Genomic DNA, 12,348 nt, shown 5'->3' on the forward strand with positions numbered 1-12,348 from the left:
AGAGGACAAGTACAGTAGAATGTCAAGTTTAAGAAACAGACACATCACATGTCCTCAACTGGCAGCTTCATTAAATAGTACCCACACAACACCAGTCTCAACGTCAACAGTGAAGATGCGACTCCAGACTGCTGGCCTTCTAGGCAGAGTTGCAAAGAAAAAGCCATATCTCAGACTTGCCAATGAAAAGAAAAGATTAAGATGGGCAAAAGAACACAGACAATGGACAGAGGAACTCTGCCTAGAAGGCCAGCATCCCGGAGTCGCCTCTTCACTGTGACTGGTGTTTTGCGGGTACTATTTAATGAATCTGCCAGTTGAGGACTTGTGAGGCGTCAGTTTCTCAAACTAGACACTCTAATGTACTTGTCCTCTTGCTCAGTTGTGGACTGGGGCCTCCCACTCCTCTTTCTATTCTGGTTAGAGACAGTTTGCGCTGTTCTGTGAAGGGAGTAGTACACAGAGTTGTACGAGATCTTCAGTTTCTTGGCAATTTCTTGCATGGAATAGCCTTCATTTCTCAGAACAAGAATAGACTGACGAGTTTCAGAAGAAAGGTTTTTGTTTCTGGCCATTTTGAGCCTGTAATCAAACCCACAAATGCTGATGCTCCAGATACTCAACTAGTCTAAAAAAGGCCAGTTGTATTGCTTCTTTAATCAGAACAGCAGTTTTCAGCTGCGCTAACATAATTGCAAAAGGGCTTTCTAATGATCACTTTTAAAATTATAAGCTTGGATTAGCTAACACAACATTCCATTGGAACACAGGAGTGATGGTTGCTGATAATGGGCCTCTGTACGCAGATATATGTAGATATTCCATAAAAAATCTGCCGTTTCCAGCTACAATAGTCGGTTACAACATTAACAATGTCTAACAAGGTCTACACTGTATTTTTGATCAATTTGATGTTATTTTAATGAACAAAAAATTAGATTTTCTTTCAAAAACAAGGAACTTTCTAAGTGACCCCAAACTTTTGAATGGTAGTGCACATGAAAAAGTAAAAATGTTTCTTGGAATTGGAGAAGGATGCTTGTCTCTCAAAGATTGAGCATGTTGATCTGCAGTTTTTCTGAGGGCTTTATCTTTCTGTGCAAGAGAGGGTAAACTCCTGGTGGTTGTTAGCTCTATACTGGGTTAATTGATTTAGAGGCCAACAGAGGCCATGTTCTTTTGCTGAAACTAATCATAGGACTCTCCTCTAATGAACCTTTCAAGTGACATCACGATAACAGTTACATTTTCACTTAGGACCTTACCCATTTCACATTGCTATCTTAAAAAGAAAATATTTCATGATTTTGAGGATGAATTGTTTGCTCGCTTTATACATGAATACAACTTGATAGGAACCAGATATGGCATTATTTAATGACGCCTCAAATAAACATTCTGTATACAAAGTTAAAATATTCAAATACAGGGTTTCATGAAATAATTTCATATATACATTTTTTTATGATGAACTAAATTGCCTATATAAAGTGTACATATACACAGTACCATTCAGTCAGAATGGGTTAAGAAACGAATGGTTCTGCAGATATAAAAAAATAAGGATGGATATACGGTCAGGTCCATAATTATTGGCACCCTTGTTAAAGAGGAACAGAAAATAAATCATACAAACTGCATGCTAATTATTATTATTTTTTTATCATATTATTTTACACTCAGGGAAAGGGCTTTTGTTTAATAAGTAATAAAACAAATCCAAGAAAGATAGGGGTTAAATGTATTGTCACCGCTGTTTTAAGTACTACAGCACCCTCCCCTTGCGAGGATAACAGCACGGAGTCTTTTTCTCAAATGTTTTATGAGATTGGAGAATACATTGGGAGGGATCTTAGATCGTTCCTCCATACAGAATCTTTCCAGATCCTTGGCATCCTTCGTCTGTGCTTATAGAATGCCCTCTTCAATTCAAACCGCAGGTTTTCAATGGGGTTCAAGTGGAGGCTGAGATGGCCATTGCAAAATGTTGATTTTGTGGTCAATAAACAATTTCTTTGTAGATTTTGATGTGCGCTGTGGTTATTGTCTTGCTGGAAGATCCAGTTACGTCAAAGTGTCTCCTGGCAGAGGCAAACCAGGTTTTTGGCTACAATCTTCTGGTAATTGGTAAAGTTCACGATGCGGTTGACCTTAACAAGGGCCACAGGACCAGTGGATACAAAATGGCCCCATAACATCAAAGATGCATCATCATATTTTACCATAGGTATGAGGAACTTTTATGCATATGCTTCAGTTTTTTAGACCAAACCGACCTCTGGTGTACTTAACCAAAGAGCTCTATTTTGATGTCACCTCTTTCTCTGAGCAAATGTATTAGTACAAAATAATATGTCTTTTTTTTTGCATACACTATAGCTCAGTATTTCTATTATTTATTTTGTGCAGTCTTTTTAGTTCATATTTATCAAGGGTGCCAATCATTTTGGATCTGACAGTATATTGAGGTTTTTCATAATGCAAATGTTGAAGTCAGAGCCCCGTCGTGTACAGAGGGGAAGAACAGTATTAGACAATGTGTGTTTGATCAGCAAAATAAAACATGTAAAAACATGAAATTCATTATATATTTCATATTCACTTACAACAGTTTTAGTCCAGAGCCATGCATGGCCCATCATCTCAGCAACAGTAACAAGATGGACTTTCAGTGCCAATTTACAAGTCAACAAATACAGTGATTTGTTTCACGTTCCTTGTGTCAGAGAAACCATGGCCCTCCTCAGGAACAACAGGCCTGCTTCCCATTTCCTAGGTTTCATTGCATGCCTTACGTGTAGTTTGTAGTTGACCATTACTGTGCATTCCTCCTCCCCATGTAGAGAACACACACATACAAACACAAAACAACCTCACTCCACGAATCAGCTCCATCCAACAAGCGTCGTTAGCTGACTTACCCACTTGGGGGAACTTTGTACATATCTGTCACAAAAATGGAGCATCCACAATAGATGAACATGAATGAATTCCATGCAGGACGAGGAGGGAGGGGGCATGGACTTCTCCTCCAGCCTGAAGGTCTATCAGAACTGAGGCGTATTGCTACCTCTCTGGGGCAGTGTTTTAGAAGACACAAAGCAAGTCCTCATCTCTCCTAGACAGTACTCTCCATGACCCACTCTTGGCTGTCGAAGGTCCCCTTGCTCCCCCCCATATCCCCTTCCTCATCACACTGTAGCAGCATGCCGTTCACAGACAGGCTCCTCTTAGTCCAGATGTTGCTGATGCGCCGTGGGTAACTGCACACCGGCGTTGTGGCTGTGGAGGTGCTAGAGGCCATCGCTTGGTCTGTTTGTTGATCTGTATCCATACAGTCCCCCATGTCAAACGACTGGCTCCTTTTTGGTTTGGAGTCATGAGACAGCATGAGCAACCGGCTCAGCCGCGAGTCCATTGTCCGGCCCAGTAGGGGCTCCCTGTCCGTGTGGGGCCTATCGCCACCCGCCACCGGGGTGCTACTGCTGGATGAGGGCTCCCCCAGGTCTCCCCTGCCCTGGGCACCCCGGAGCTCTAGGGAGTTGAAGGCCCCCAGCAGGTGATCCAGGTTTGCCCTGGGCTTAGAGGGGGCAGCCTGCCTCCACATAATGGCCAGGGTGCTGTTGGGACTGTAGGAACCCTCCCCGACCACCGAGCCCCCCGATGAGGATGAGGACGAGGTGCTCTGGAGGGATCCACATTTAAACTCCACCACTTCATCCTGGAGGGTCACTTTGGCCTTTGGTTTGGGCAGGGGAAGGGGCACGCCGTTCTGTCCCAGCCGTCCCCCATTGGTCTGTGAGTGGGTGTCACTTACGCTGGTCAGCTTGCCGCTCCCCCCGATGCCACCCCCCTCATGGTCGGTGGCCTTGTAGCGCACCATCAGGATAACGATGAAGACGAGTAGCGTCGCCACGATGATGCCACCCACCACCAGGATCATGGTGCCCCCCAGAAACTGGCTGTGGAGAGACTGGCACTGTGTGTAGTCGTCGCGGGTAAAGAACTGGGCACAGCCCACCACGTTGGTGGCCGTCAGGGTGGTGGCGGTGTCGTCCCAGGCAGCTAGGACACACAAGTCGTACTTGGTCCCCGACACCAGGTTGGTCACCAGGAAGGCCTGGCTGGAGGCCGGGATCATCCTATAGAAACGGAGAGGAAGAGTTAAACATGGTGATGACTGAGTCGAGTCAGCATAATCATTGTTGGACATCCGTGAAAACCTGTGAAAGTCAGCTGTGAAAACCTACTACATTTGATACAATTTAATTGATTTGGAGGATAATGTTATTAACATGCATCTTTCTTAACACCATGCATTTCATATCAATACAAAACTGTGCTTGAGTGTTCTTTATGATGCCATTTCCACTGAAAGAACAGCAGGGCTTCTGTGTTCTTAGGTTCATTCCTGAGGAGTTGTCCAGTGTTAAGTCTCTTTGTGGTTGAGGTTCTACTCTAACAGACAGACAGCTGTAATTGGCTTTATCTCTCTAAACCATCTGTCCTGCTGCAGCAAACAGACGCTCCACCCCATGTCTGAGCCATGGAGATGTGAGAAGAATAAATAACCAGAACACAGAGGAAAAGAGTGAAAAAAGAGAGAAAGAGAGGGAAAAGGAGAAGATTGAAAGGCTTCTGTAACAGCTAGAGCCTCAGATACCTATGTTGCTCAGGCGAGTCTTAGTCCGCTTATAAGGCAGGAACCTGTCTGAGAACATGATGAGTTATGTCCAGGGAACTGGCTCGGAGCTGTTCGACAACATCAATCATTCAGTCACAGTAGCTGGTCATGCACACCCATGTAGTATGTTGGCCATAAACACCCATGTGATAAGCTGGCCATAAACACCCATGTGATAAGCTGGCCATCAACACCCATGTGATAATATATAACCATATAATAACTATAACCAATGATGCCATACCTTTTTTTCACATTGTTCTGTGTTTTCTGATAACTCACTCCTGTTGTACCAACAGCGACTATTAAAACCTTCCCCAACTAGAAACCGTGGATTGATGGCAGCATTCACGCAAAACTGAAAGCGTGAACCACTGTTTTTAATCAGGGAAGGCGACCGGAAACATGACCGAATACAACAGTGTAGCTATTCCCTCCACAAGACAATCTAACAAGCTAAGCGTCAGTACAGAGACAAAGTGGAGTCGCAATTCAAAGGCTCAGACACGAGAGGTATGTGGTATGGTCTACAGTCAATCACGGACTATAAAAAGAAAACTCTTCACCGCAGCCAATGTGAGTAAAACATTTAAACGTATTAACCCTTGCAAGGCTGCCGGCCCAGACGGCATCCCTAGCCACGTCCTCAGAGCATGCGCAGACCAGCTGGCTAGTGTGTTTTCATACATATTCAATCAATCCCTATCCCAGACTGCTGTTCCCACATGCTTCAAGAGGGCCACCATTGTTCCTGTTCCCAAGAAAGCTAAGGTAACTGAGCTAAACGACTATCGCCCTGTAGCACTCACTTCCGGCATCATGAAGTGCTTTGAGAGACTGGTCAAGGATCATATCACCTCCACCCTACCTGACACCCTAGACCCACTCCAATTTGCTTACCACCCCAATAGGTCCACAGACGACACAATCGCAATCACGCTGCACACTGCCCTAACCCATCTGGACAAGAGGAATACCTATGTAAGAATGCTGTTCATCGACTACAGCTCAACATTTAGCACCATAATACCCTCCAAACTCATCATTAAGCTCGAGACCCCTGGTCTCGACCCCGCCCTGTGCAACTGGGTCCTGGACGGGACGCCCCCAGGTGGTGAGGGTAGGAAACATCTCCACCTCGCTGATCCTCAACACTGGGGCCTCACAAGGGTGTGTTCTGAGCCCTCTCATCCTGTACTCCCTGTTCATCCATGACTGCGTGGCCATGCACACCTCCAACTCAATCATCAAGTTTGCAGACAACATTACAGGTGGTAGGCTTCATTACCAACAACGATGAGACGGCCTACAGGGAGGAGGTGAGGGCCCTCGGAGTGTGGTGTCAGGAAAATAACCTCACACTCAACGTCAACAAAACAAATGAGATGATCGTGGACTTAAGGAAACAGCAGAGGGAGCATCCCCCTTTCCACATCAACGGGACAGTAGTGGAGAAGGTGGAAAGTTTTAATTTCCTCGGCGTACACATCACAGACAAACAAACTGAAATGGGCCACCCACACAGACAGCGGGGTGAAGAAGGCGCAACAGCGCCTCTTCAACCTCAGGAGGCTGAAGAAGTTTGGCTTGTCACCAAAAACACTCACAAACTTTTAAAGATGCACAATTGAGAGCATCCTGTCGGGCTGTATCACCACCTGGTATGGCAACTGCTCCGCCAACAACCGTAAGGCTCTCCAGAGGGTAGTGAGGTCTGCACAATGCATCACTGGGGGAAAACTACCTGCCCTCCAGGACACCTACACCACCCGATGTCACAGGAAGGCCAAAAAGATCATCAAGGACAACAACGACCTGAGCCACTGCCTGTTCACCCCGCTATCATCCAGAAGGCGTGGTCAGTACAGGTGCATCAAAGCTGGGACTGAGATGCTGAAACAGCTTCTATCTCAAGGCCATCAGACTGTTAAACAGCCATCACTAACATTGAGTGGCTGCTGCCAACATACTGACTCAAATCTCTAGACACTTTAATAATTAAAAATTGGATGCAATAAATGTATCACTAGTCACTTTAAACAATGCCACTTTATACGTATAATGTTTACATACCCTACATTACTCATCTCACATGTACAGTGGGGCAAAAAAGTATTTAGTCAGCCACCAATTGTGCAAGTTCTCCCACTTAAAAAGATGAGAGAGGCCTGTAATTTTCAACAAAGGTACACTTCAACTATGACAGACGAAATGAGAAAAAAAATCCAGAAAATCACATTGTAGGATTTTTAATGAATTTATTTGCAAATTATGGTGGAAAATAAGTATTTGGTCAATAACAAAAGTTTATCTCAATACTTTGTTATATACCCTTTGTTGGCAATGACAGAAGTCAAACGTTTTCTGTAAGTAAGTTAAGGTTTTCACACACTGTTGCTGGTATTTTGGCCCATTCCTCCATGCAGATCTCCTCTAGAGCAGTGATGTTTTGGGGCTGTTGCTGGGCAACACAGACTTTCAACACCCTCCAGAGATTTTCTATGGGGTTGAGATCTGGAGACTGGCTAGGCCACTCCAGGACCTTGAAATGCTTCCTACGAAGCCACTCCTTCGTTGCCCGGGCGGTGTGTTTGGGATCATTGTCATGCTGAAAGACCCAGCCACGTTTCATCTTTAATGCCCTTGCTGATGGTAGGCTTTGTTACTTTGGTCCCAGCTCTCTGCAGGTCATTCACTAGGCCCCCCCGTGTGGTTCTGGGATTTTTGCTCACCGTTCTTGTGATCATTTTGACCCTACGGGGTGAGGTCTTGCGTGGAGCCCCAGATCGAGGGAGATTATCAGTGGTCTTGTATGTCTTCCATTTCCTAATAATTGCACCCACAGTTGATTTCTTCAAACCAAGCTGCTTACCTATTGCAGATTCAGTCTTCCCAGCCTGGTGCAGGTCTACAATTTTGTTTCTGGTGTCCTTTGACAGCTCTTTGGTCTTGGCCATAGTGGAGTTTGGAGTGTGACTGTTTGAGGTTGTGGACAGGTGTCTTTTATACTGATAACAAGTTCAAACAGGTGCCATTAATACAGGTAACGAGTGGAGGCCAGAGGATCCTCTTAAAGAAGAAGTTACAGGTCTGTGAGAGCCAGAAATCTTGCTTGTTTGTAGGTGACCAAATACTTATCTTCCACCATAATTTGCAAATAAATTCATTAAAAATCCTACAATGTGATTTTCTGGATTTTTTTCCCTCATTTTGTCTGTCATAGTTGAAGCGTACCTATGATGAAAATTACAGGCCTCTCTCATCTTTTTAAGTGGGAGAACTTCCACAATTGGTGTCTGACTAAATACTTTTTTGCCCCACTGTATATACTGTACTCTATACCATCTACTGCATCTTGCCTATGTCGTTCGGCCATCGCTCATCCATATATTTATATGTACATATTCTTATTCATTCCTTTACACTTGTGCGTGCGTATAAGGTAGTTGTTGTGAAATTGTTAGATTACTTGTTAGATTTTACTGCATGGTCGGAACTAGAAGCACAAGCACTTCACTACACTCGCATTAACATCTGCTAACCATGTGTATGTAACCAAAATAATGTGATTTGAATTTTATTTTATTTGATCAAAAGTTGATAATATTAAACGTTTTGGTCCTCAGGGGATGTAATCTATTACACAGTGATAATTGCTTGCTTGGTATAGGCATGGGATGGAGGGAAATTCCAGTGCTTAGTGAATATTTTGCCAGGCACTGCTCTGTCCTGTGACTGATTCATGTCAGCCCGTCTGTGTTGAATGTTTCATTCAGCTGAATTAAAATACATCGGGACAAAGTGGAACTCAGGAAAAAAACGTCTGGCTGTGCTTATCACAAGGAGATGAATACAAGTTTTTTTCCCTACACCCTTTGGGCATCGAAAGGCAATTTGGAGATTGCTTTAAATCGTTTCCAGTGAAGGCATGAGGCCATAACATTAATCAGCGCGAGAGAGGATGTGAGTCCTTAAACATTGCTTCTGGGAAGGAAAAGTAGTGGGGAAGGGGATAGGGATAGGCACCAGTCAGCCACAGCTACCCTCATCCTCCCAAACAGTTTAAAAGCTATTGTCAGATGCAGTTTCAACACACTTCCTTATTGGCAAGAAAGAAAAAATTACTGAAAACAAACAAACAAATCATTGCTTCAGGTTATAGCATTTCTCCCACTCAACAATCATTAAAGTATTTCATGGCTAATTCCCCCCCAGGAGGACTGTATGATTTCTTAAGGCGGCCTCTTTCTCTGGATAACAGACAAGGTCATGCCAAATGGGTCTCTTGCTCCATTGATTCAGCCTAAATGTCAGGGTGCTGGGAAATGTGATTATGCTTATATAAGCAAAACTCCCTAATGGGCTCTGCACTCCCTGCCAGGGAATTTATTGGGAGATGCTGCTGAATTGTACTATAGCGGTAGTGGGGAGATGAAATGGAACTTGATGCTAGCCTGTGTCTGTGTCCATACCCTTGATGTTACGTTCGTTGGATGATTAGACCAAGGTGCAGCGTGGTACATTTTCCTTTTATTAAATGACACCGGGGAAAAAAACAACAAAATACACAACCGAACGTAAAGTTCTGCAGGGCTAAACAGCAACTATGCAAACACAAGATCCCACAAACTAAGGTGGAAAACAGGCTGCCTAAGTATGATCCCCAATCAGAGACAACGATAGACTCTGATTGGGAACCATTCCCGGCCAGCAAAGAAACAGAAAAACTAGAATGCCCACCCAAATCACACCCCGACCTAACCAAATAGAGAAATAATAAGGCTCTCTAAGGTCAGGGCGTGACACTTGAGTATATATCCTGCCATAAAACATCCTGCTATGGTAACTATAATGGATGAGTGCCTTTTAGAAAAACAGCTAACTTTGGGAGTGTCAAACAGTGCAACTGCAGCATTAGCTCAATGTTTGATTAGTGTTTTGGCTTGTGTTGTTAAGATCGCAGTTGGGTTAGTATCTTGGCTTGTGTTGTTAAGCTCAAGGTTTGGTTAGTATGTTGGCTTCTGTTGCTAAGCACAAGGTTGATTAGTGTTTTGGCTTGTGTTAAGATCAAGGTTTGGTTAGTATGTTGGCTTCTGTTGCTAAGCTCAAGGTTGATTAGTGTGTTGGCTCGTGTTAAGATCAAAGTTTGGTTAGTATGTTGGCTTGTGTTGTTAAGATCGCGGTTAGGTTAGTGTGTTTACTTGTGTTGTTAAGCTCAAGGTTTGGTTCGTGTTTTGGCTTGTGTTAAGCTCAAGGTTTGGTTAGTGGTTTGTCTTGTGTTGTTTTGCATTTACAAATAATAAATAAGCATAACAGAGGTTGTAAACTCTCTTTTTTGAATAACTTTGGCTTTTCAAAGATAATCCTCCTACGAGCACATCACTACACACATCGATTACAATAAGGGTTGTTAAATCCAAAGCTAATGATCACTAGAAAACTATTCATCATAAAGATGACGGCATCACTATCTGCCTGAAACGCACCATTAATATGCAAATGCAGATCCCATTTAATTTCTGTAAAAAGACTCTCTAAACCTCCTGGAATGCCGGAATATTTCATTACGTTATTAATGACATGGGATGTTATCTGTTCACTCATACCCAAATCAGACACATTTTAAAGACCACATTCTCAAGTATTAATGTCTTGGCCTAAGGATAGGTTCAACAGATAAAATATCAAATGGGTCCAGAGCAATGCTCTAGATGGGCAATATCACCATCTTGGTCTAAAGAGTAATGGGTATATCATTTGCGGGGTGCTTATATTTGGCTGTCAAACACTAGTACAAGTGTGTAATGTAAATGTGTTTTTTTGCACGGGCGGGATCACCATTGTGGAGCATGGAGGAACAGGTGTGATAGTGTGGGGGTGCTTTGCTGGTGAAGCTGTCGGTGATTTATTTAGAAGTCAAGTCACACTTAACTAGCATGGCTACCACAGCATTCTGCAGCGTTAGGCAAAGGATGGCTACTTTGAAGAATCTCAAATACAAAATATATTTTGATTTGTTTAACATTTTCTTGGTTACTATATGATTCCGTATGTGTTATTTCATAGTTTTTATGTCTTCATTATTATTCTACAATATAGAAAATAGTAAAAATAAAGAAAAACCCTGGAATGAGTAGGTGTGTTCAAATTTTGACTGGTACTGAATGTGTCAGCAACCACAGCTAATGAAGTCACTGAAACCCTTAACAAGGAGCTGCAGTCAGTTTTGGAATGGATGGCCAGTAATAAACTGGGCCTGAACATATCTAAAACTAAGAGCATTGTATTTTGGTACAAATCACTCTCTAAGCTCTAGACCTCAGCTGAATCTAGTAATGAATGGTGTGGCTGTTGAACAAGTTGAGGAGACTAAACTACTTGGTGTTCCCTTAGATTGGAAACTGTCATGGTCAAAACATATATATTCAATGGCTGTAAAGATGAGGGAGGCCTGTCCATAATAAAGAGATGCTCTGCTTTTCGGACACCACACGCAAGAAAGTCCTGCAGGCTCTAAATTTGTCTTATCTTGATTATTGTCCAGTCATGTGGTCAAGTGCTGAAAATAATACCTAGTTAAGCTGCAGCTGGCCCAGAACAGAGCGTCACGTCTTCCTCTTAATTGTAATCAGACGGCTAATATAAGTACTATGCATGCCAGTCTCTCTTGGTTAAGAGTTGAGGAGAGACAGACTGCATCATTTCCTCTTTTACAAAAAACATGAATGTGTTAAAAATGTCCAATTGTTTGCATAGTCAACTTAGATATAGCTCTGACACACACTCTCACCCCACCAGACATGCCACCAGGGGTCTTTTCACAGTCCCCAAATCCTGAAAAAATTCAAGAAAACAGTATTATATAGAGAAATTACCTGTTTTTTTTTAAACGATAAAGCAATACCTCACGGCACAGTGCCTCTCCCCTATTTGACGTGTAAGTGAATGTATTGATATGTAGGCTATGTGTGCCATTTTTAAATTCATGTAGTTCTGTGCATGAGCTGTTCTTGTCTATTCATGTTCTGTATTATGTCATGTTTCATGTTTTGTGTGGACCCAGGAAGAGTAGCTGCTGTTTTCGCAACAGCCAATGGGGATCCTAATAAAACACCAAATACCAAAACGAACACGTTTCTCTGTGATGCAAGAGGTATGGAGCGTGAATCCTCCACCACTCTCCGCGACTCCAGCTAACAGACAAAAATAGTGGACCCAGGACCTTGCTATCATTTCTGAAACACATTGTCAAGCCGAGGAGAAACATAGGCATTAAATCACATGGGATGGTACAATCTGTCATGTATTGTCATGTTGTGTCTTGTTTCTGTCCTTTCCCTTCACCCTGTCTCCCTCTGCTGGTCGTATTAGGTTACCTTTTCTTCCCCTCTTTCCCCCAGCTGTTCCTTGTCTTCTCTAACTACCTCGTTCACCCCTTTTCCCACCTGTTCCCTTTTTCCCTCTGATTAGGTCTCTATATCTCTCTCTGTTTCTGCTTCTGTCTTTGTCGGATTCTTGTTTGTGTTATTCATGCCTGAACCAGACTATCGTCATGTTTGCTGCAACCTTGTCCTGTCCTGTCGGAATCTGCCGGTCCATCTGAGCCTACGTTTGTTTTGTTATTAAAGAAGCTCTGTTTACGTTAATTCGCTTTTGGGTCCTCA

At 43.2% G+C, this 12,348-nt stretch overlaps 1 protein-coding gene across 1 annotated transcript in view; it reads right to left on the reverse strand.

The window, feature by feature from the left end:
* Positions 1-916: 916 nt before the first annotated feature.
* LOC110522529 (leucine-rich repeat and fibronectin type-III domain-containing protein 2-like) overlaps positions 917-12,348 on the reverse strand; it is a 189,985-nt gene continuing 178,553 nt past the window's right edge. The window contains exon 4 of the mRNA XM_021600975.2: positions 917-4,142. Coding sequence (XP_021456650.1) covers positions 3,119-4,142 — 1,024 coding nt within the window. The 3' untranslated portion in view covers positions 917-3,118. The remainder of the gene's footprint in view (positions 4,143-12,348) is intronic.

This window comes from Oncorhynchus mykiss, chromosome 4, assembly GCF_013265735.2.
Source record: "Oncorhynchus mykiss isolate Arlee chromosome 4, USDA_OmykA_1.1, whole genome shotgun sequence".
In the NCBI taxonomy this organism is placed as follows: Eukaryota; Metazoa; Chordata; class Actinopteri; order Salmoniformes; family Salmonidae; genus Oncorhynchus; species Oncorhynchus mykiss.